Below are 24,507 nucleotides of genomic sequence, written 5' to 3'. Positions count from 1 at the left end.
GGCCAAAGTCATCGAGAAAGCTGTCAACAACCAGCTCGCCGCCTTCCTCGAAGCCAACAAATCCCTCGACTCCTCACAATCTGGCTTCCGAGCAAAACACAGCACTGAGACCGCCCTCATCGCAGCAACAGACGACATTCGAACTCTACTGGACAATGGAGACACAGTCGCCCTCATCCTCCTCGACCTCTCTGCAGCATTCGATACAGTCTGCCACAGCACCCTTTTACAACGCCTCAATAACATCGGAATCCAAGGAAAAGCACTTGAATGGATCACCTCGTTCCTCACCGGAAGAACACAGAGTCCGCCTCCCACCATTCAAGTCCGAGGCCACTGAAGTCATCTGTGGCGTACCACAAGGATCCTCTCTCAGCCCCACCCTCTTCAACGTATACATGAGCCCCCTCGCGGCCATCGCCCGCCAACACAACCTCAACATCATCTCTTACGCGGATGACACTCAACTAATCCTTTCTCTCACCAATGACCCCAGCACCGCCAAAACTAACCTACACGAAGGAATGAAAGAAGTTGCCGAATGGATGAAACAAAGCCGTCTGAAACTGAACTCAGACAAAACAGAAGTCTTCATCTTAGGTACATCCCCCTCTGCATGGGACGACTCCTGGTGGCCGGAAGCCCTCGGAAAAGCACCCATCCCGACAGACCACGCACGGAACCTAGGCGTCATCCTGGATTCTTCACTCTCAATGAACAGACAAGTCAGCGCCGTATCCTCTTCCTGCTTCAACATTCTTCGCATGCTCAGAAAAACATTTCGCTGGATCCCCACCGAAACAAGGAAAACAGTCACCCATGCTCTGGTCACGAGCCGACTGGACTACGGAAACACCCTCTACGCAGGCACTAACGCTAAACTCCAGAAGAAACTCCAACGAATCCAAAACGCCTCAGCCAGGATCATATTAGACATCCCACGCAACGAACACATCTCTGGTCACCTTAAAGACCTCCACTGGCTACCCGTCAATAAGAGGATCACTTTCCGACTGCTAACCCTCGCACACAAATCACTCTACGACATCGGACCAGAATGCCTCAACTCACGACTGTCCTTCTACACACCCTCCCGCCAACTACGTTCTTCCAGCCAAGCCCTCGCCACTGTACCTCGCATCAACAAGACCACCATGGGAGGCAGATCCTTCTCATACCTGGCTGCTAAAACATGGAACTCACTCCCAGCCTACCTTCGCCTCACCCAGAACCACCTAGCATTCAGAAAGCAACTTAAAACGTGGATATTTGACAAGTAATACTCCTCCCCTTTCTAAGTGCCTTGAGACCCTCTGGGTATGTAGTGCGCTATATAAATTCTCTGACTTGACTTGACTTGACTACAGGCAGAGTTATACCAGGCTGTCGTTTGTGTCCTTTTTTTCCTAGGCTTAGACACCGGGTTAAAAACCTCTCCCAATCCACAGAGTAAGTCTGCATGAATGTGCCCTAGTTTCTCATTAAAATCTCCTGGTTTGGATTGTTTAGTTAAAATGTCCACCTCGATAAGTCGGGGGAGGGCCAGATTGTAGATTTTCGCTATAGTATCTGGGGAGTTAACTAGTTTCCCCCATTTTACCCATCACCTATTATTTGATAGTAATAACGTCACCATGGCCATGTAATTCGATTCTGGGGAGACACTTTCCGATGGCCCTGAGAAGACTGTTTCTAGATGAAGGGCATTATGGTCACTATCGGCCCTTGTAATTACACTGAAATCACAAGAACCTTGGACCACATACTTGTCTCCACAAAAACATAATCTAAGCGTGATTCCTGACCCTTTTTATTAAAAGTGCACCTTGTAGGGCTGTCGGACGGTGTCCGCCCCTTACATGCCCTCAGTGCATTGTTCAGGGTAAGAGACATTATCTGAATCGCCAAGGGAGACGATGATTTTGGGCTGGGCAATTGGCACGGTGAAATCCCCCAAAAGTCATCCTCTCCCACGAGAGCACCCTCCTTTGTTCCCAGAAGCGGCTCGAAGTGGCAATTAACATCTCCGGCCACTATAAGCTTACAGTCACCTGGCAATGATCCTAAGGAGTGAGATAATTCATCTATGGTGGGGTATTCTGAGGACAGGCTAACTGGGCGTGAATATACGTTTACAACTGCCAATTTGTAGGCAATGGGCCACTTGAGCAGTATGCACTGTACATCATCCGAGTATGTAAGAATATTCTCTGCGATACAACCCAAATGGGTTGCCACCCAAATTGCAAGGCCGCCAGACGGCCGTCCCTTCCCCCCACCTGGCCAACACATAAAAGGTATCAAAGCCCTCCCTGTGGTATTCCCCCATGGCCCAAGTCTCTTGGAAAAGACAGATGTCATGGTTATCCACAAGGGAACTCCACTCTAGGCAGTTAATTTTATTTGCTAAACCTGCAACATTCCAAGATAGTAAGGTCATCCTTTTTAGGACTTGAGTGATCATAACCCCCTTATGTGCTCCCTCTTTATGATTTAACTTAGTGGAGAGCACCCCTTCTGGAGAGACTGGACAGGTCCTACGGTGTCTACATTAGGGTCAATTTGAGCACCAGAGAAACCATTCTGCACAATCTCTATGGCCCTACCTTCTCCCGCTTCATTGCCGGATTGAATCACCTTTTCTTTGCCCTTCCCAATGCGGTGCAGTCAATATACCGCATCTAAACCAGTGAACCTATTCTGCAGCGCTGGGTAGCTCTGCCCAAACATATGATCGCACCTAGCCCTTTCTAGTCTGAACCCCCGTTGCTTTTTCACTAGGGACCCTCCACCTGTCCTGATAATTAGCTGGTGGATAGAAAAATGATAAAGGATAGGGCCGGATTGTTGAACTAGTGCTATTATTACACCAGTTGCAGATATGCTCCACAGTACGTGGATCTCTGAAATTGACCAGGACGCAGTCTCCTGCAATAGTCTGAGGGCTACGTCCCACCCATGGGGCCCTACGCACCATCATTAGTTCACTAGTAACATGGGAGGGTAGGGGTCTATTTGTATTTAACCAGTGAGAGACTTTATTTTTTAGGGACCGATATGATTCCTTTTCCGTGTTGTTTAGCTCAGGAATACCAGTCAGAACCACCAGGTACGGACTGGATTCCGGAGGTAGATCAATATTTGGAACCGCCCTAAGTGCTCTAGGTGCTTCCAATGATAAGGACTGCCCACTCTCCATTTGGTTATCCACCCTAGAGGGACTACATTTACTTGGGTTTGCATGAGTATTAGCGCTAGGGACTGAGATTTGAACCAAGGGTATATTATTAGTGTTGCTAACATTACAAGTCTCTGTTGGCGTGGGTGATTTGTGCACCGAGACCGCCAAGCAGCTGGTGCTTGCTGCTACATTTCCCTGATCTGGTATCTTAGCTTTACTTTTTGACATAGAACCCCTTGTGCCCTGTTCAATTTGGGTAAGCCTCTGCTCAATACACCCTAGCCTAACTTCTAAAGGTTCAAGTAGGGTTTTGAGTAAATCTCCTATTTTAGTTATTACACAGTCATCAGCCACCTTGGAGCCCACAACAATCTGGTCCGCAGCTCGAGAACATTGCTCTGCATCTGGTTGATTCGGTAAGTCAACTTCCTGAACGGTTGGGACAGCCCCCACCGTCCACGGGTAATATGACTCTATCAGACACAGGTTTAGCTCACTTTGGTTTCCTTCTGCCTGCCAGAGATATAACTGCACGCTTCCTTTTCGAGGTAGCCGCCTTCTTATTACGCCCCCGCACATAGGTAGGAGGTTTTTCAGGGAGATCGGCCAAGTCTGAAATATCCACGGACCCAGAAGTGTCCAAAGCTAGAAAAGTGTTTAAAGGTTGCCGAGGGGAAAATGACAAGGAAAGTTCCTCTACAAGGAGCGCCGGCAGGGTGTGGGTAACAGCCGTGACTAGCGTTGCTCCCGGTAATTGCTCACGGTTTGGAGTGCGAGTATTAGCAAATTCGCCCATGGAGGAGCGTTTCGCCAAGGCTAAATCTTGCGAAACAAGCCGCTCCATCATGATTATCCCTTGGTCGATCACAGAGTTCGCCCTCGTTATAAAGTTATCCATGGTACCTGTAATCTTGCCCCTAGCAGCCATGGTTTTATTCCTCAAATCCCGTCCTGCCATGCTTTATCTAAGCAGCACACAGTCCAGCAACCAGGTAGATTCCCACAGAGGAGCACAGTTCAAGATGTTTCTCATACAGATGCTCACCTGGAATTGTAGGCAAAGGAGGGATGGCCCGGCCCGGCCTCAAGCGCTCTCGAACGGGCTACAACGGGCCCGCCCTTGGCCCAGGCTTCGCCCGGCACGCGTCCTACGTAGTGGAGGATATGCGTAGAAATATAGCACACGTGAAGAGGGGGCGGGAAGAGCACACAGCGTTGCACCCACGGGCTGCTGATCCTCGCAGTCCCGCTGGGTGTTGAATCAGCCCCTTGTCCTTCTGCCAAGCGGCTCCCGCGGAGCAGGGGCCGTGAGCCGCTGCTTAAATAGCCGTTGGTAAGAGGGGGCGGGAAGAGCACACAGCGTTGCACCCCAGGGCTGCTGGTCCTCGCAGTCCCGCTGGGTGTTGAATCAGCCCCTTGTCCTTCTGCCGAGCAGCTCCCGCGGAGCGGGGGCCGTGAGGCGCTGCTTAAATGGCCGTTGGTAAGCGGGGGCGGGAAGAGCACACAGCATTGCACCCATGGGCTGCTGGTCCTCGCAGTCCCGCTGGGTGTTCAATCAGCCCCTTGTCCTTCTGCCGAGCCACTGCGGAATCAGCATAAGTACTTGTCAATTTCCCCCAACTCACCCCTTGTCTCTGAGCCTCCAGCCTCTTGCTCTTCCCTCCACCCTAACCAAACTCTTAGCTGGTACAAGACAGAGATGGTTTGAAGGTAATGCAAGGGGTCCTACCGCTCGAAAAGAAAAGTGGGTGATGCAAGGGTTCCAGCCCAGCCAAATATGAGCACTCCACTGATACTGCTCTACTGCCACTCCATCACTCTGTCACAGAGAGAGCCTATGGACCTGCGGCTCGATCTCATGCAATTCCCGGCTGCACAACGAGGCGCCAGCGCCCTCCGCCGCACCGCGCTACTCAGCAGATGACCCGCGCTATGAAGCTGCGGGTCGCGGGTTCCGTGGTTCTTCGCTGCGTCCTGGGCTCCACACTAGAGCTCCTCCCAGCCCAGCGTTTCAATAGCCGGTTGCCACAGCTTCGCGTGCTCACAGACCCGCGGCCCGTCCGGCCACAAACGCGGGCAGGAACACATGCACCGGATCGGGGCACTCCTCAGCGGGCTGGCGGGTAGGGGGTCGGGCAGTCTGGTGGCCCAGCTCCACTCGCCCTGCTCTGTCCGGTTTGCTCTGCTTGCTCTGCTCGCTCGCCCGTTGAGATAGAAAGTGGACTACTGCCGGATAGCAGTACCTGAATAGCATCATCATCTAGGTGCAGTTTTCTCCCATGGGTTGTGAAAGTTATAATTTGCTATTATAGTGGAAAATAAAAATCATAATCCTCTCCTTTGTGTCTTTATTATCACTATAGCTTTCCATCACTTTTAGAAGCTTTGACCGTAATAATACCTGATAGTGAAATAGGCAAAACAACTATTTTTCTATACCGCGAAGCTTAAATCTTGCAACATGCCTATTGAGTAAATTATGCAACTGTGAATTTAAGAGAGAAAGAACCAACATTTTATGAAAGGTATGTTTTTGGACATGTGTCAGTGATTTGCTTTGAGTACGTTATTTACTGTGACTTGTAGTGTAAGAAGTTGATGATAATATTGTAAGATGCATGTAAAAATTAGCTGTGCATTCACAGCATATCTTTTTTTTTATTTTAGAAACTGGACCCAAAGATCAAACTAATCAACTGAATACCACCGGAGACCAACAGGAAACTTCATCTCAGGGTCTAATAAAACTAAACCTGGTAAGATTAGAAATTCCAGTCATCCATTGAAATGTTAGTAGTATTCATGCTGTTTTATTAACCAATGATGTTGGGAGGCTTTCTGTCAATTTTAATGTTGTTGAAGGGAACCATAAAACACTGCCCGGTGAAGTATCCATATATATCCATGTATATAATTGGATATTTGCAGGCTTGACTTAGGAAAAGGAACTCCCGGAATGCCAGTCTAAGGATGGATGTGAGTTACACAAGATTATGTATGAATCAAATACTGGGTCTTCAGAGCATTGCAGGGTCTACTCATTCCATCAAAGGTCTCATCTTAGTTTTAAAAATTCATTGCTTTAAACATACCTTTTGCAAGGATCTGGTTAGAGCTAGACTCTTCAGATTTATTAGAGGAAGGATGGCTTCATATTACTAGCCCTGTGCTCTTAAGTGAGTACTCCAATGCCTCCTGATCAATGCCTAATCACTCCACAAACATGCCCCATAAATCTGGAACACCATCACCTCCTCTCCTCCCCTTCACCACCAATGTTATAGTCCTCACAAGACATTGCTCAACCCCGCTTCTGCACTGGATATCGCCACAGAGAGAGTCAACAAACATAGAGGTGGTGAGCCATCATCCACAAAGAGTCCCTCCACTACACAGCAGTTGCTGATTACACCAGCCTATTATGGAACACCACAATTTCAAACTCAACACAGACAGCAAGTCAACCATCAGGGGCACCCTGGCATACAGACCACCAGGACCAAACCCTGCCTTCTTGAAGGACATCTCTAACTTCCTAGCCTCCCTTACCATCCACACAGAGAACTTCCTCTGAGACCTCAATTTTCACACTGACGACTCAAACAATGCCAACACGGCAAACTTAATAGAGAGCTTGAACAATCTCTGCCTCACCCAAATCGTCACCAACCCCACACACAAGTCTGGACACACTCTGGACCCGATCTTCACAGCCAGCAACAGAATCAAATATAGCTACACCTCAGGGATCAGCTGGTTCGACCAATCATTCGTCCACTTCTCCATCTTCAACAACCCAACACCGCCACCGACCAGACCAGCACCGCCCGTAGGAGAAGGTAACTGAAAATCTATGGACCAACACCTCCCATACAGAGACTACTGCCAACCTCAAGGTGGCCGTCCAAAATTTCAACACCTGGATCACCAAATGTGCCGATATAGTCATACCCTTCAAACCCAGAAAACAAGGCAGACCCTCCAAGCACTCCACCAGGTTCACTACTGAACTAAAAGCCCCCAAATGCAATTGCAAATGACTAGAAAGAATCCAGCACACCAACAAAACATCCAGCAACCGAGCCAACTTCAAAGTGGCTCTCATTAAATATTGCATACAGATGAAAAAAGCTAAAAGGGAAGCCCTTGCGACCCGTCTTGAAGCTAGCTTCAAACATACCAAGGAACTCTTCAGCATCATCAAAGAGTGCACCAACCCCTCAGAAACTGAGAAGACCATAACCCCCTCCCAGGAGCTCTGTGACATCCTTGCAGACTTCTTCCACAGCAAAATCTCCATCATTTATGAACACTTCAACCCACAACCAACCAGCAACAAATTCAACAAACTCCTAAGCAGCAGCTTCTCCACCTCAAACACTATAATCACTACAAGGGATCAACTAATCACACAAACCTCTGCTACCATCATGAGCTCCATCCACTCAGGAACACCCACCACCCGCAACATGTTCAACACGGGAAGCAACTCCATCAGTCAGGAAGTCACCACCACCCTGAACTCCTCCATCAACCCTGACTCTTTCCCAGAAGGATAGAAACACACAGATGTAAAAGCTCTGCTAAAAAAACCTACTGCTGACCCAGAGGAACACAAGAACTACCAGCCTATCTTCCTGCTCCCAACTTAAGTCCTGGAGAAAGCAAGAAACGGCCCACTCTCCAACCACTTAGAGATAAACAACGTCCTGGATCGATCCCAATCTGGATTCCACGCTAATCACAGCACAAACTGCCATAATCGCAGCCACAGATGACATCCAATCTCTCCTAGGCCAGGTAGAGACCACAGCCCTGATCCTCCTCGAACTCTCCGCAGCCTTCAACACCGTGTCACACTACACCCTCTGAAACTGACTCCATCACATGGGGATCCAAGAAATGCATGTAAATGGATTGCTTCCTTCCCCACTGGAAGAACCCAGAGCATCTGTGTCCTGCCTTACACCTCCGGCCCAAAGGAAATTATCTGCGGCGTTCCCCAAGGTTCCTCACTCAGTCCAACCCTGTTCAACATATACATGGCCCCCTGGCCAGACAGTTCAGATCCTATGGTATGAACATCATCTCATACGCTGACGACAATCAGCTCATCTTCTTCCTATGCTCAAATCACACTAACACCAAAACCAGTTTCCACAGGTGGATGAACAGCATAACCAGCTGAATGCCAAACAAATGCTTCAAACTCAACACTGACAAAACAGAGGTACACCTCTTCTGGGGCAAAAACTCTCCATGGGATAACTCCTGGTGGCCAGCGGAACTGTGTCCCTCGCCCACTCCCACAGACAACACCATATACCTCAGCATTGTACTCTACAACAAGCTCACCATGAAGAAGAAGAAAAATGCGGTCTCCTCAGCCTCCTTCCTCACGCTCTGCATATATTCGAATGGCTCCCCGTCAACACCTGACGAACCGTCACTCCAGCCCTCATCACCAGCCGCCTGGACTACTTAAAATCCCTCTATGTGGACATCACTTCATAAGTACGGAGCAGACTGCAAACTATTCAGAATGCTTGCTTTTGTTAGGCTCATCCTTGACATCCCACGAATAGCCCACATCACCACCCACCTCAGAGCGCTGCACAGCTCAAGTCCAAAAATAGGTGCTAGTTCAAACTTCTGACCCACACCTGCATGGCCCTGCACCATAAAGAACTAGCCTACCGCAACCACAGACTGAACTTTAACCAACCGGGCAGACAACTATGCTCTGCCTCCCTCTCCCTCACCCACACACCCGCTTCTACAAAAGCAAAAGCGGCGGCTGCACCTTCTCCTACCTGGACACCAAGACCGCGAATGGGCTCCCATTCCACCTCCAGACTGCATCCACCCTACCGAAGTTGAGATAGCCTAAAAACCTGGATGTTGAATAGACAACTACCAGCAGCAGCACCCCCAAGCACCTGGATACCCTCGCGGGTGATGAGCAACGCTCTATAAATTGTCGATTGATTGATTAATAAACACTGAGAGCTCTTTATAGAGCATTTAAGAAGTACAAAGCTTGTTATACAATCTTTGGTTTAATAGTCCTGTAATATGTTAGTTACAATTGGACTTTGACAGCACAGTTAAAGCAGTAAAATGCAAGAAAAGTTAAGTGTGGGAATGTTTAATCCAGGGGCAGAGACAGCACAAGTCCCGGGAACTCCCCACACGCTGTCTGGGACCAGAGAGTCCCTTAGCCACCTGTTTAAGCTGAACACAGCTACCAAACGAGAAAATTTCCAAAAGGCATCTTTGGATACAACTTTTGAAATCATATTACTTCACAAATCGTGCAAGTAATCCCCTTGTTGTCTGTTGTTCATTTGTTATGTTCTGTCCTGACGAATGCTCCGTAGACCCGGCTGGGCCACATGGAGCAGAAACATGTTGACACTGTAGTTCATAAGGTATAAGGAGATTCATTAACACGACCTCCAGCAATACCGCAATCCTTAATTTTAATAACAATACTTCACCTTTTTTCATTAAAACTCACCACGGGTGTAGTATATGTTTTTTATAAAGTTTTTCTGGGTGCCCTTTTCATGCATTTTTTATCTCTGGACACTGCTACTTGCGCCAGAGGTTGCCTCTGGTTGAGGCTTGGCATATAGCACGTTGTTGGAACACTCAATGATAAATGCCACAACGCGAGTGAGGGGCGGAAGAAAGATATACACCGCACGAACAACACCGCGTTTATGAGAGTGTCCCAACTTAACCAATGGTTAAGTAGTACCAAGTGTCCATTCTTCTTTTGATTAATTAAACTACTGATACTGGGGTGTTGAATGGACCTTCTACCCTCCTCCCTACATTTTGATTATCGCATGTTTAATCAATAAACTGTTAAGTAAACATCAAATGTTTTGTCGCAACACTTTTTGGGGTCTTGCTAGGACTTAAGTCACTGTTTCACATATCCAAGACTAGGGCCCATCACAAGTCCTATTTAATACCATAATTATCTACCTTATCTGTTGATATTTGATCTCGTACAAAGGTTATGTTGGTTGAGCAACCATTGTAGCAATCTCTAAAGCATAAAATCCTAGTTAAATAGATACATGCTAATAATAATCATAATGATCAGATTGCATTGTAGAGAGGTGTACACAATAGGCTTTTAGAGGTCGTAGCAAAGGCACTCGTGTGGGGGGGATGAAGTGTGGCATAATCTGGCAGAAACCAATTTTGAGCATTTTTAAATAATAGAGTTATGGAATAAGTGAAAAGCGGCAAAAGGTTTTCAAGGTGTCTTTATAAAGAATGTGTAGGCTATCCTGTTTAAGTTTCAACCTTTAATAACTGATGAACCCTCACTGAAAGGGAAACATTTCTCATCATTATAAGCATATAAACAATGATAAACACCTGCACAACCACAAACTAAAATGGCATTTAAAAGTGCCCTCTTAAGATCTTGTAACAAGGACGTACAGGCTCTGTCAAACCAACCTAGCGTGGCCCGCTTGGTTATACCCTTAGAGGTGGTCAGGGACTTTTTAATTATATCGCCAAGTTTCTCGAAATCGGCAATAATGCATCTTGGGGCGGCATCAACTTCAAGACAACGGAGTAACACTAAGGAGCCTGCTCCCACAATTTTCCGTAGCAGTTTATCGGAATTGTCCCCACACCAGTTAATCTGAATGCCATTTTGCCTGCAAGGTGTAATCTCATCAACAATCCTACCATTAAGATGGGTCATGGAACCCCAGATGAGAATTGACATAGTAATGGCATTGTGATCGCTAATTCCAAAATCCACGATGATAGGGACAGTACAGAAAGGGGCAATATGTGCCGATATCAACAGATGGTCAATGACGGAGGCTGAATTCCTCCCAATAAACGTCGGGGCAATATTACCCTCTTTATCCATAGCAGGTTGGTGGATGACCAGGTCAAAATTTGACAGGAGGGTGTTATGGGAGTCACCATAGGAAGTATGGGTAAAATGAGCCCGATTCTCCCCATTATTCCCGTCAAACCCACATACATTAGTATATGAATAGGGTCAGGTTTGAATATTAAAATCCCCTCCCCAGATGATGTCACAAGGCTTATGGATGTCTCTACAGATTTTATTTACAGCTGACTCAAGGTCATCTACAACAAGGGTACTCGTAGGGTCGAACATGATGTTGTAGTGATTGATTAACAAAGTGTCCCGACCCCCTCTATGTTCCAGCCTAAGTATTTGTGAGTGTGAACCTACTGTGGAATGGGATCTCACGCGTACTGGGAAGTGCACAGACAGTAAAATTACCAACCCACCTTTTGCCCTACCCATGGATGATTTTTGCGCTAAGCAATTGTATGACACAAAGCCGTCAAAAGGGATGTCTGTCGTGGACCAGGTCTCTTGTAAGCAGAGGATGTCAAATCCGGAGATGGATTCCCTCCAGCCCAGGGATGACCCTCTCTGCCGCCAACCGGCAATATTCCAGCTCGCGATTTTAAAACCTGGGGGACTAGGTACCGGTACAGGCTCTACCAACACATGGTTATTTAGGGGTACTAAAGTTGGTAACAGCTCTTCTGACATATCCGAAGCGATTAGGGGATGGTAAGTGTCTGCTAAGTCATCTTGCAAAGAATGTTCCAAGGGCAACCTTTTAGATGTTATGGTGGTTAGCAAGCACTCAACTGGGCGCACTACATTAGTCACAACTTCTCCATCCAATAAACCATTAACCATCTCAGGTGGAGAAAATCTTGAATCATGTGTTGGGGATAGTCAGTCAACTCCCTCTAGACTGTCTAGACAACTGTACTGATTCATATCACAGAAGGGAGTGTACTGGGGCAGCATAGCCGGTCTAGCATCATATATTCTTTGCCTGTCCCTCCGTTCAACCCTTGCCCATTCGTCCCTACCTCTACCGTGGGTTATATAGTTAGGAGGAAAGAAAAAGGACACTGGGAGTGTCTGGATGTTAGAGTCAAAGGACCTGTTAAAACCCGCACAAATATGTGACACAGTTCTAGGGTCTCTGAAACTGACCGTGACACAATCCCCGTTAATGGACTTGACCGTCTTACCTGGCCAGGGCACCCTTCTTACCATAATGATTTCGTTGTCAAGATGGGCCGGGAGTGGTCTATTCTAGTTGAGCCACTTAACAACTTTACCTTTCAGGGAACTAAAGGTTTCTGTTTCTCCTGTCTCCAAGGTGGGGGCTCCAGCTAAAACTACCATAAAGCGGTTTGCTTCAGGTGGAAGGTCAGGCAAACGTGGTCTAAGGGCTCTAGGTGCTTTAGATGGGGAGCCTTGTGTGCCATAGACCGTTAGCCCATATGTATTAGTATTACACGGTTGCGGCCCAGGTATATGTTGCGGGGGTACATTATTAACCTGGTTGGAATCTTGGTGGGCTACAGGCGGGCCTACGGGAGGACAGGTAAGGTGTTGGGCCTCTTTAACTTGTAGAGGACCAAAAATGGTAGGAATGGTTTGCAGGGTACTCGGGCTACTGGTTTTGTTGGAGTTGGCTAAAATAGTAGCTGTGGCTTTCTCTATATTAGACAATCTGAGTTCTATCCTTTCCATTTTGGCATTTAGAGGGAATAGGATCGATTTAAAAAGGGCACCCAAACTTTCAATAGAAACCTCGCTACTAGGCAGGGTTTGAGTTGGATTCATTGGAAGGGGTATGGGGTCATGTTGTAACTTTGCTGTTTTGGATTTTCTACCAGCTTTCTTGTTATAAGACCTTTTGCCTTTAGAGGTAGCCCCTTCCTTAACCCCCTGTGACATTGTGTTATTTACGGTATCGTCAGGTTCAGAAACAATGGATACATTATTTATATCAAGAACTAAATTGATTTCAGGAAGTATTTCGTTAACCAAAATGTCCAGGTCCACTGAAGCCTGGTTATCCGCTTCCGATAGGGGTGCTTGGTCGGCCACAACCGTGGTAATATCAGCAGGTCTTTCAGGTGTTTTGGCATTAGCAATTGATCTCTTAATAGCCAACCGTTCTTTGGACAAACGTTTCTCAAGGATATTAATTTCAGTATCTATCATGGTATTCGGCCTGATAAGAAATGTTTCCATACCTCCGGCTGAAGATCCTCCAGCAAGCGAGGACTTACTCCTAGTTTAGCGACCAGCCATAAGAGCCCAGTGAGGCGTGCAGGTGGTTGGGAGAGAAGTAAGAGGGGGGCCCGGTCCGGTCAAGACCGGTCACGAACGGGCACAAACGGGCCCGCCCTTGGCCTGGGCTTCGCCCGGCACACACCCGCGCGCGTCCCGCGTGGGTGTGTGAGGCTAAATAGGGGGTGGAGATGGGGCGGGGCGGGAAGAAGAGCCAGGTGCGGCTGGTCACTCGCCGCAAAGCAGCCTGGCCCTCGCAGTCCCGCTAGCAACAGCACTCCTCTGCCCCAAGATCGCGTTGCTCCACAAAAGTCCCGGAGTCAGCAAACTGCTCCACAGAGTCCAAAGCCTTGAGCGGCTCCCGCGATGCGGGGGTGGCGAGGCGCTATGTAGTTGGGAGGGGCGGGGCTGGAAGAGGAGCCAGGTGCGGCCGGTCACTCGCCGCAAAGCAGCCTGGCCCTTGCAGTCCCGCTAGCAACAGCACTCCTCTGCCCCAAGATCGCGTTGCTCCACTAAAGTCCCAGAGTCAGCAAACAGCTCTACAGAGTCCAAAGCCTCGAGCGGCGCCCGCCAAGCGGGGGCCGTGAGGCGCTATGTAGTTGGGAGGGGCGGGGCGGGAAGAGGAGCCAGGTGCGGCCGGTCACTCGCCACAAAGCAGCCTGGCCCTCGCAGTCCCGCAGGCAACAGCACTCCTCTGCCCCAAGATCGCGTTGCTCCACAAAAGTCCCGGAGTCAGCAAACAGCTCCACAGAGTCCAAAGCCTTGAGCGGCTCCTGCGATGCGGGGGTGGCGAGGCGCTATGTAGTTGGGAGGGGCGGGGCTGGAAGAGGAGCCAGGTGCGGCCGGTCACTCGCCGCAAAGCAGCCTGGCCCTTGCAGTCCCGCTAGCAACAGCACTCCTCTGCCCCAAGATCGCGTTGCTCCACTAAAGTCCCAGAGTCAGCAAACAGCTCCACAGAGTCCAAAGCCTCGAGCGGCGCCCGCCAAGCGGGGGCCGTGAGGCGCTATGTAGTTGGGAGGGGCGGGGCGGGAAGAGGAGCCAGGTGCGGGCGGTCACTCGCCACAAAGCAGCCTGGCCCTCGCAGTCCCGCTAGCAACAGCACTCCTCTGCCCCAAGATCGCGTTGCTCCACAAAAGTCCCGGAGTCAGCAAACAGCTCCACAGAGTCCAAAGCCTCGAGATCTGATCAAAATTATACACTGTGAAGATTCTAATGGTATTAAAATCATATATGATATTTTGGTAGTGTTTGTTTCTTTCACTGATAGGTAAAATAGCTGGATCATAACAATCTTGCACATTATTTAATATCACATTGAAATCCGTGGATACATCAACACCTTTTTTAACAAGTCAATATTGATAGCAGGTCACCTGCCAAACACCCCTGGCTTTAATCATTAAACACAAGGTGTAGTGACAGGTACATGGGAAAACAGCCTTTACCACACAGTTGTACCACACATCTTTAACACCAATGTGCCTTTACCACGCATGGAAAGTCTATTTAAGGTAAGCATAAAGGTTTGTGTGTATGTATGTGTGTGTATATGTATGTATGTATGTATTAATGTATACATATACACTGAAAAACCGAAGGCTACAAAGATATTGTAGTTAGGCTGACATTTTACTCATACAAAACCAGAGAAATTCAGCAGTTCTAGTTAGCTGACTGAACTGAGAGTCACGAGTCGCAACCCACTGGTGGGTCACACGCTGATTTGTTGGTGGGACTTCAACTCTGAACACTAAATGAAGATGCCTTTATATTACCTTGTATATAGAAAACCAATTTGAAACCAGCTTTTACTTTAACAGTGTGAAGTATGGAACCAATATCAACGTGTAGTAGTGGTGCCCAGGTTCATCTTTGTCATATTAATATCATGCTCAAATGCAGAAGGTATATTTATTAGAAGTGCCTTATTACAGAAGGTATGCAGAATATACCTTCTGCATTTGAGCAGGATATTGAGATGACCAAGATGAGTGATAGAAGGAACTTACTGTAGGTCATATGATTAAGAGAATTAAGTATTGTTATCAATTGATTCAAACTGTCATCCTCCTTCTAATTTAATTGGCCTTTCCAATGACTTACAAACTAAATCCAGTGTTCTAGATAATGATGTACCCTCCTACAATGATATGTTTCAAACCATGTCATGACTGTGGGAACCAGTTGTTGGTCATAGACCTGTGTGAGATGTGTATCTGTTTGGGCTCAGGACACAACTCCAAGTTGAGCTATTAATGTACACTCACGCACTGAAGGCTATCCAGGAAAGAGAAGCATAGCTGTAAATACACAAACATAAGTAGTGGTCATGGCCGTTGCTTTGGCGATCCATGACCAATCCAGTTCATGGGTGCAGACTCCATCACGCTCTCAAGGCCTTTCCTTCTAGAGGTCTAATGTGCAGTCAAAGTCATTAAGTAAGTCCAAATTAATTTGAAACGCAACCACAAAAAGGTGAACCAGGTATCAACAAAATTCCAACGCTCTGTATTTAAAGAGGAGGAAAGAGAGAGTGTCCCAATGTTAGTCGTTTTTGCTCTAGGTCCCTAGTCAAGGAGCCGATTTCCCAAATACTTCCAGTGAACCCCGGAGTTTCCCAGGCCATTCGATTCACAATGCCACAGTACATTGATACCTTCAGGGAGACTGTACTGCATTTTCCGTCCCACTCTGGCATGCTTTCTGGCCCCGAGGAATCACAGGGGTCTCCAGAAATCACAGGGGCCGCTAGTCTGGTTACCACCAGGAGGTCTATCTGAACTCTTGGGAATCGCTTTAGTATGGATTCTAAGACATACGTTTACTCCTGCGTTAAGAACCTGACCTGGGCCATTCTTTGTTGGTGCCAACACCATTGGTGCCGGATTAGGATCCCATGCGAATTCCGAACACCGAACAACAGGACCACCTTCAAGCTTGCCACCCGGAACCACCACCAGCTGATCCGCGCGGCCAAGAAAACTGCATTCAAGGACCGGCTGGACAACAACGCACACAACTGCAAGGAACTCTTCAACATCGTGAAAGAGCTCTCCAACCCCAGCGCAGGAAACAACGACATCACCCCATCGCAAGACCTCTGCAACTCCCTCGCCTCATACTTCCACAACAAGATCGCGGACATACACAACAGCTTCAACAACCAACCAACGCACACCACGACCGAACCACCACCCCCCACCACCACCCTCCGCGCCTGGACCCCGATCAGCACCGACGACACCGTCCGCACTATGAACTCCATCCACTCAGGATCTCCGACCGACCCCTGCCCCCACCACGTCTTCAACAAAGCCGACGCTGTCATCGCACCCCACCTGCGAGACATCATCAACACATCCTTCGACACCGCCATCTTCCCTAAGAGCTGGAAGCACGCCGAACTCAGTGCTCTACTCAAGAAACCCACAGCGGACCCCACCGAACTCAAAAACTACCGCCCCATCTCGCTCCTCCCGTTTCCAGCCAAAGTCATCGAGAAGACCGTCAACAAGCAGCTGGCCGCCTTCCTTGAGACGAATGGATCCCTCGACCCCTCACAGTCTGGCTTCCGAGCCAACCACAGCACCGAGACCGCCCTCATCGCCGCCACCGATGACATCCGAGCCCTGATGGACAACGGAGAAACAGCGGCCCTCATCCTCCTAGACCTCTCCGCGGCATTCGACACTGTCTGCCACCGTACCCTAGTACAGCGCCTCAACAACGTCAGAATCCAGGAGAAGGCTCTGGAATGGATCATCTCCTTCCTCGACGGAAGAACACAGAGAGTCCGCCTACCACCGTACAAGTCAGAGGCCACCGAAGTCATCTGCGGCGTCCCTCAAGGATCCTCACTGAGCCCCACCCTCTTCAACGTCTACATGAGCCCCCTCGCGGCCATCGCACGCCAACACAACCTCAACATAATCTCCTACGCCGATGACACCCAGCTGATCCTCTCCCTGACCGACGAACCCCGCCGCCGCCTGAGCCAATCTGCACGAAGGGATGAAAGAGGTAGCCGAGTGGATGACGACCAGCCGCCTGAAACTGACCTCATACAAGACGGAGGTCCTCATCCTAGGCTCTTCGCCCTCCGCCTGGGACGACACCTGGTGGCCTCCCACCCTGGGCACCGCACCCATACCGACAGACCACGCACGCAACCTGGGCTTCATCCTGGACTCCTCCCTCTCCATGACCAGGCAAGTCAACACCGTCTCCTCGGCGTGCTTCAACATCCTCCGCATGCTACGGAAGATCTTCTGGTGGATCCCCACCGAGACCAGGAAGACCGTCACCCAGGCCCTCGTCACCAGTCGACTGGACTACGGCAACGCCCTCTACACCGGGACCACCGCCAAGCTCCAGAAGAGACTCCCGCGGATCCAGAACGCCTCAGCCAGACTCATCCTCGACATCCCACGAACCAACCACATCTCCGGACATCTCAGAGACCTGCACTGGCTCCCCGTCAACAAAAGAATCACCTTCCGCCTCCTCACCCACGCACACAAAGCCCTACACGACCAAGGCCCGAGCTACCTCAACAACCGAATCAACTTCTACGCTCCCAAACGCCACCTCCGCTCAGCCAACCACGCCCTCGCCGCCGTCCCCCGCTTCCGAAGAGCGACAACAGGAGGAAGGTCCTTCTCCTACCTGGCCGCCAAGACCTGGAACTCCCTCCCGACCGACCTACGCCTGACCCAAGACCACCTCTCCTTCAGGAAGAAGCTGAAGACCTGGCTGTTCGAGCAGTAGCGGCACCCCCTTCCCCCCAGCGCCTTGAGACCCTACGGGTAGGTAGTGCGCTCTATAAATGTCTTGATTGATTGATTGATTGATGTCTGACCCCAAACCAACTTCAGCCAGATGTCACACTGTGAAATTATTAAAGTGCAACCAGTTCTCATATAGCCCGACTCTGTACCAACACCTCTACCCAGGGGGTTCCATTCTATTTTTGGCTCTGGTTCTGAATACAGTACGCCACAAGAGATGGATAATGTTGGGCCCATCACTTAGATTGCCGGTCCGATAGGAAATTACATCTTGGAATTGCATCTGCCTTCAGCCGATTCCAAGGCTAATGTCCTTATGGAATCTTGCAGTCTGGATTAGCCACTTCTGAGCCCTTGCTCTACTTTCCTGAGGCCCTCATTGATCGCTAGATGGGCCCTTGGTCAAAGCTAGGGGTGGGCGGAACTCACTGAGTTTTACTCTGTGGAATTCCACGGAGTTCCATAAAAGATGCTAGATTCCACGGAGTTCCGTAAATACTTTGAGGGATTCTGCAGGCTTCGGCCCATCTGTAATATGTACAATGCATATGTATTCTTAGAAAATCACTGTGACCTCGGGTGGTGTTAAAATATCGTTCCAACCTTAACGTGTGCATCCGTGTCGGGTCTATAAGTAAACACATTCTGTATTTGTTTTCATCCAAACACCTTCTTTTGTTGTACCATTTGCTCTGCAATCTTTCAGCATTGATAAGAAAAAAATGGCACGAGGGAAACCTGGGTTAAGAGACCAGAAAGTCCTTCTTGGCTTCACTTTGTCGGGCAGAGCCGCCCCTTAAATTGTTTTTACTGAAGAGCAATGGCCAGTTATATGTACATGGAGTATAGCAGTGTTCAGCACATTTAAACACTTCATATGTTAACGCCGTATTGTTTTGGAGGCACAGACAGGAATGGCATTTGCCCCAGATCTCCCAACGTGTTTTCTGTCCACTTCAGTTGCACTGCTTCAAAAGTGAATACACTGTGCTTAGTTGCTAGCTGCTCCCCATGCCAGCGCTTTGCATTCTAGACCTCATGGTTTTGTTGCCAGTAAAGGTATGTCTAAAAGCTCCGCATGCAAAGCATTGATGCTGAAAAGCCTGGAGTGTGCAGGCGGGATCACACCTGGAATGGATCCACTTGACAGTCATGAACTTTCAGTTTTACTCAGAAGGCTCGCAACACATGCTTCATAAGATCCTTTCTTACTTAGTGAGGTCCTTTCGAGCTTTTGTGGAAATTATCACATTACAACTGTTGCACATTTCTGAGTCTCCCTGAACCCTAGAGTGCAAATTTGTCTTACAAGGTTTTGTGGTCACCAAGATCCCTCTTGTCGGATCGAATGAAACATGTACAGATAAATAGCAAAAAAAGAATTCGGCAGCGTCTCTTCATAGTGCAGAGCATCAGTGCCAATAATTCTCTGTATCTACACGCTGTTTCCTGTTGCTGAATCATTAATTCCGCTGGCGCAGCTGCGGAATTTATTAGTAATTCTGCATTACAAAAGTAACGCAAATTTACTAAATTCCCCTACTTCCACCTGCGGTTTAAAAATTCCCCACCACCTCTAGTTAAAGCCATGTTCTTGCCCACTGGTGAAAAGGCAAGTGGCTAGATATCAGGCTGGTGCCAGGTGAGCCTGGTTTTCTCACTAAGCAGCCTACCCCAGAGAGCCTTGTTGCTCAGGCTTCAACAAATGAGGTGAACCCCAATTGCAAGACTCAAGTTCAAAAACTTTATTCGGTTGCGAAGCTGCCATAAAAGTGCAAATTAGCAATAAAAACATACATTGCAACCCAGTGTCCTCCATACTTTTTCAGCGGAGGAGCAAAACTGCAGAAATAGTAAGACAATCATTAAATATTAATATAAAAAAAGAGATAACATTTGGCATTTAAAAACCCATTAATCAGGGTACATTGTTGGGTTGCTGCTGTAGAAAATGGTAAGCCTGAAAACAGTGCCTCAACTTTCTATACTTCATAAGAGGTTAAGAACATTTTATTAAATCTTTTATAACAGCCACAAAAAAATATAAAGTGTAACATGTTTTGCCCAGAAATATCGTTACGTGGGCACGCGCTAAATTCACGATTGCTCTGAAAGTCTAGAGGGAAGCAAAGCCAATATTTAATTTTGTCCGTCCTAAAGCAAAACAATAATGCGGGTTCCAATATTCCACTGAGGTTAAATAAATAATGTCTGGGAAGGGTTTCAGGACTAAACTGCAGGTAATTCGTAATAGTAGGTTTTAGGGGCTCATGCATCAAACTCCCGTTTTGCGTTTCCAAATTTGCGAATTTTACCGAATCGCAAATATGGATTCGCAAAACGGGATGCATCATGGAAAGTGCAAAATATTTGCGATTCGGTAAAATTCGCAATTTTTACCGACTCGCAAATATTTTGTGACTTCAAAATTGCGAATTCGCAATTCCCATTGATTCCTATGGGCCAAAAGGCCCATAGGAATCAATGGAAATTGCGAATGGCACTTAGAAAATTTCATGGGTGCAGGGGGGGGTCCAAAGGACCCCCCCCTGCACCCCCGAAATGTAATTTGAAATGGATGTTTCACACACACATGTCCTAAGGACATGTGTGTCTGTAACATGACATCGTTTAAAATGTAAATTAGTACATTTTAAACATTTTTCGCAATTTACCACGAGGTTCAACCTCGTGGTAATTTGCACTTCCAAACCTTGTTCTCGCAATTTCATTTCTGAATGATGCATTGCATTTAAGGAATCGCAAATTTGCGATTCCTTAAATGCATTCGCATTCTGGAAAGTCGCAAAATCAGCGAATTCCATTCAGAAATGATGATGCATCTGAAAAAGCACTTTTGCATTCGCAAACGGCCGATTTTAAGGAATCGCACCGTTTGCGAATGCAAAAGTGCTTGATGCATGTGGGCCTTAGTGTTTTATCTAGTGCTCAGACTTTTAATAGGGTTTGGACATGCTTCCTCCCTAAATACACATCCAACTGGACACCCGTGTAACAGGCAAAGGAGGGTCAAGGCGAAGCCACCTGCTCCAGAGACACCTGTGGCAGCCGCTGTCAATGTCACTGTTCTCACGCCCAGAGGTGCCTGCTTGTGGCTTCTACCCTGCGGGACATGCCCGGGCCAAGAAGGGTCCCGTCTGCGCCAGTCAGCAACCGGAGAAGGCCAGGCTGGGCCACCCCTCTAAATTGTTGTGGAAGATCCCAATTCTGGTCGTCTGACTTTCCCAAAACCACGAGGTAATGGGCAAGCATAGGATTCTTCAAAAAGACACATGAGGAAGTAGCCAATACTTTGGACTCCTTTCTGTCTGGAGTAGCAAATTCCTTCTTTAAGGAGATTAACAGAGCGTCCCCTGTCTTTAGGCGAAGGTAGAAGAGCACTGACCCCAGTAGAAACCTCCTTGATTACAATCATAGCAGCATCTATGATGACTCGAGAGGAAGCCCATAGAAAGCCCAAATAATGTTTATCCTATCCAGGTGACTTGAACGAACCAAGGACACCTTAGTGAGCCTCCAGTTAAAAGAAAAATGGGTGGCTCAACAGTTAAACCTAGAAAGGTTCCGATAGTGCCCCCAGCAGTGGTCTCTGGTGCACAGAAAAAAGAGCCATCTATTAAAATCAATGATGATTTATACATCCGACTGGAGAAGCAACTGGTATCATTAATCCAACCACTTACATTAAGGTTGTGTAAAATTGAGGAAATCCTAGATGCACTATACAAACAAAGGGTGGTAAATGGCACTGTGGAAGCAAGGGGGCCTACGTTAACTTCTAACCCACTCTACCAGAAGGATCCTGTTAGAACAGGAGGGGGTAGGAGATCAGAGCAACCAACTACACACCCACTTGGCTCCAATACATAGGGGGAAGTAAAAGGACCTTCGCATTTAAGATCCTTACACTCCATAACATACCCCGTTTCATTGGCCGCGATACAGCAGCAGCCGAAGCAGTCCAAAGATTCTACTAGCTCTCTCCTGCCCAATCAGGGTGATAGTAAAAAAAGGTGAACTAACAGGTGAAAGGAGATTACATATCTAAGATTTCACTCCGGCTGCTTTGCCCCTTTGACATAATACTGACCGATGTACCAGCATTGAGTGAGGGCCAACAGTAGACCACCACACAACTCCTATCTAGGGCCCAGCACTGGTTGTCGAGAACAACAAATGGGGTAGTTGATCATTCTAGGCATTGGATTATGACAAGGAGAGTGAACTGAGTGAGTCGGTCCCCAAAAGCCCTAGTGGGCGACTGCATAGTCCTTAATTGTAATAACAACAAAGTGGTAGGTGATCTGCTTGGGATTCTACCAAATTTTCCCCCAAAGAATGAAGGATTTATGCTCTTCCTTCGGGCTATTTCTACAGGCCCGAGGCAGTTCCCTCCTAAGATTATAAGGGATAGAAATGTAATGTATTCATCAACTCTACCTTCTTTAACTTTGCCCCCATTTCCAGATACGAGGAGCCACAAAGTAAGGATTGATAGTCGCTTCTTCCCCTACAAGATCTGAAATCATGCGATTGACTGAACAATGTCCCCAAAACTTTCAACACAACTACTTTCCTGCCCAAAATGGGTAAGGTGCGGGGGAAGGGAAGGAGTTAAGCAATAGCTCCCTAGAAACATCTACCTGGAATGTAGCCGGTATTTATTTAATTGATTTATTTAATGAGTTTTATATAGCGCTGGCTAGACCTGAAGGTATCAGAGACCTTTACAGAGTATCAGTGAGAGGCAAGTTACATAAGTTACAAAGCAAAACAGTGTTAATAATAAATAGGAGTAAAGAACTTGCTAAATACTCGAGGATGGCAAAAAAGAACGGATGATGAGGCAAAGTAAAGCAGTGGAAAACAAAGAAGCAGAAGCAAAGCGGAAACCAGAACAACCAGAGGATCAAGGGAGGGAAAAAGTTTGAAGAATATAAAGGAAAGGGTAGGAAAGCAGATAAGGACAGGAGAGCGAGCGGGAGACAAAAACGGAGTTGGCACCAGGGGCATCAGCCGAAATCGAAAAACGGGATGTAGGTCCGTGAAAGATAGAGACGGTCAAAAAGTTGCCCAGCTCGGGACCGGCGGGGACGAAGGGACGAACGGAGATAGCCAAAATGGCGGCTCAAGGACAGGAGAGTTCGGAGAACACTGTGCCTAAATGGGGGGGTGCACACAAGTCCAAGATAAGAGGTCAAAGAGGGCCATTTCGGAAAGATAAAAAAACAAAGCAAACCATCAGAGCTACAGTCACGGAGAGGAACCAGGAGAGGTAGGAGCAAGAGAGTCAGGAGGGGGGATGACCGGCAACACCCGAGGCACAGCTGTGTCATCTGGGTGCATAAGTTCTGAGGTATCGGGGCAACAGTGTCCTATCCGTACTCCGCGGATCAAAGGAAGGAAAGGGCAGCAGTCCAGAGAACGGGAGGCAGCAAAACTGAAAATGGAAGAGGCGTCTCACCGGCATGGACCGATGAAGACAGGCTGACATCCTGTAAATACAAGAAACATGGGATACTGAGCAAATATTTATTGAGGGTTTTAGATCATTCTAAATGGTAGACACTTATCTATTAGGGGCGGAGCGAAGGGTGTTATTGTGATATTTGTTGCTAACGCACACAGGCTAAATGTGCTGAAGTGTTTTTAACTCCTTTCTCCTACTGCCATATCCTACTATGTGAGGGCCTAGGTGACTGGGATTGGTTGTTGATCAATTATTAGAATAATAAAAGTTTTACTGGAAAAGAGGCCTCGGTTGTGGTTCACTTAATAAGGGATCCCCATATCACTCCAAAATCAGACAGCCAATACACAAAACACAGGCACACAGAATGGTTAAATAAGTAAATGTTAATTTTCTAAAAGTGGCTTTTTCAAACACATCATTTAAAAAAAATCTTCCCAAAGTGATGTGTTTTCAAATTCTCAGTTCAGAGAGCCTAAACGCAATTTCTCGATCTTGCCCCTATAGAAAGTTATAATTGTAAGATGTTACAAAGCAACTCCCATGTTAACCTATGGCACGGATAGCCTTTCAATGGTGAAAAACGAAATTGGCACTGTTTCACTATCAGAATATGTAAAACACACCAGTACATGTCCTACCTTTTATATACACTACACCCTGCCCATCGGGTTACCTTGGGCATACCCGAGGGGTGCCTTACATGTGAGAAAAGGGAAGGTTGGGACCTGGCAAGTGGGTGCACTTGCCAGGTCGACATGGCAGTTTACAAACTGCGCACAGACACTACAGTGGTAGGTGTGAGACAGATTTACAGGGGCTACTCCTGTGGGTGGCACAATCTGTGCTGCAAGCCCACTAGTAGCATTTGATGAACAGGCCCTGGCACACTCAGTCCTCTGTACTAGGGACTTACCAGTAA

General features: G+C 47.7%; 1 protein-coding gene across 2 annotated transcripts in view; it reads left to right on the top strand.

Moving 5' to 3' along the window:
• IRAG2 (inositol 1,4,5-triphosphate receptor associated 2) overlaps positions 1-24,507 on the top strand; it is a 1,414,859-nt gene that overhangs the window by 1,043,838 nt on the left and 346,514 nt on the right. For both annotated transcript variants that reach the window (XM_086920312.1, XM_086920307.1), the window contains one exon: positions 5,849-5,937. In XM_086920312.1, coding sequence (XP_086776438.1) covers positions 5,849-5,937 — 89 coding nt within the window. The remainder of the gene's footprint in view (positions 1-5,848; positions 5,938-24,507) is intronic.

The sequence above is a fragment of the Lissotriton vulgaris genome, chromosome 1_1 (assembly GCF_964263255.1).
Source record: "Lissotriton vulgaris chromosome 1_1, aLisVul1.2, whole genome shotgun sequence".
Taxonomy (NCBI): domain Eukaryota; kingdom Metazoa; phylum Chordata; class Amphibia; order Caudata; family Salamandridae; genus Lissotriton; species Lissotriton vulgaris.
The sequence above is the reverse complement of the archived record's forward strand: the minus strand, read 5'-3'. Positions and strand labels throughout refer to the sequence as shown.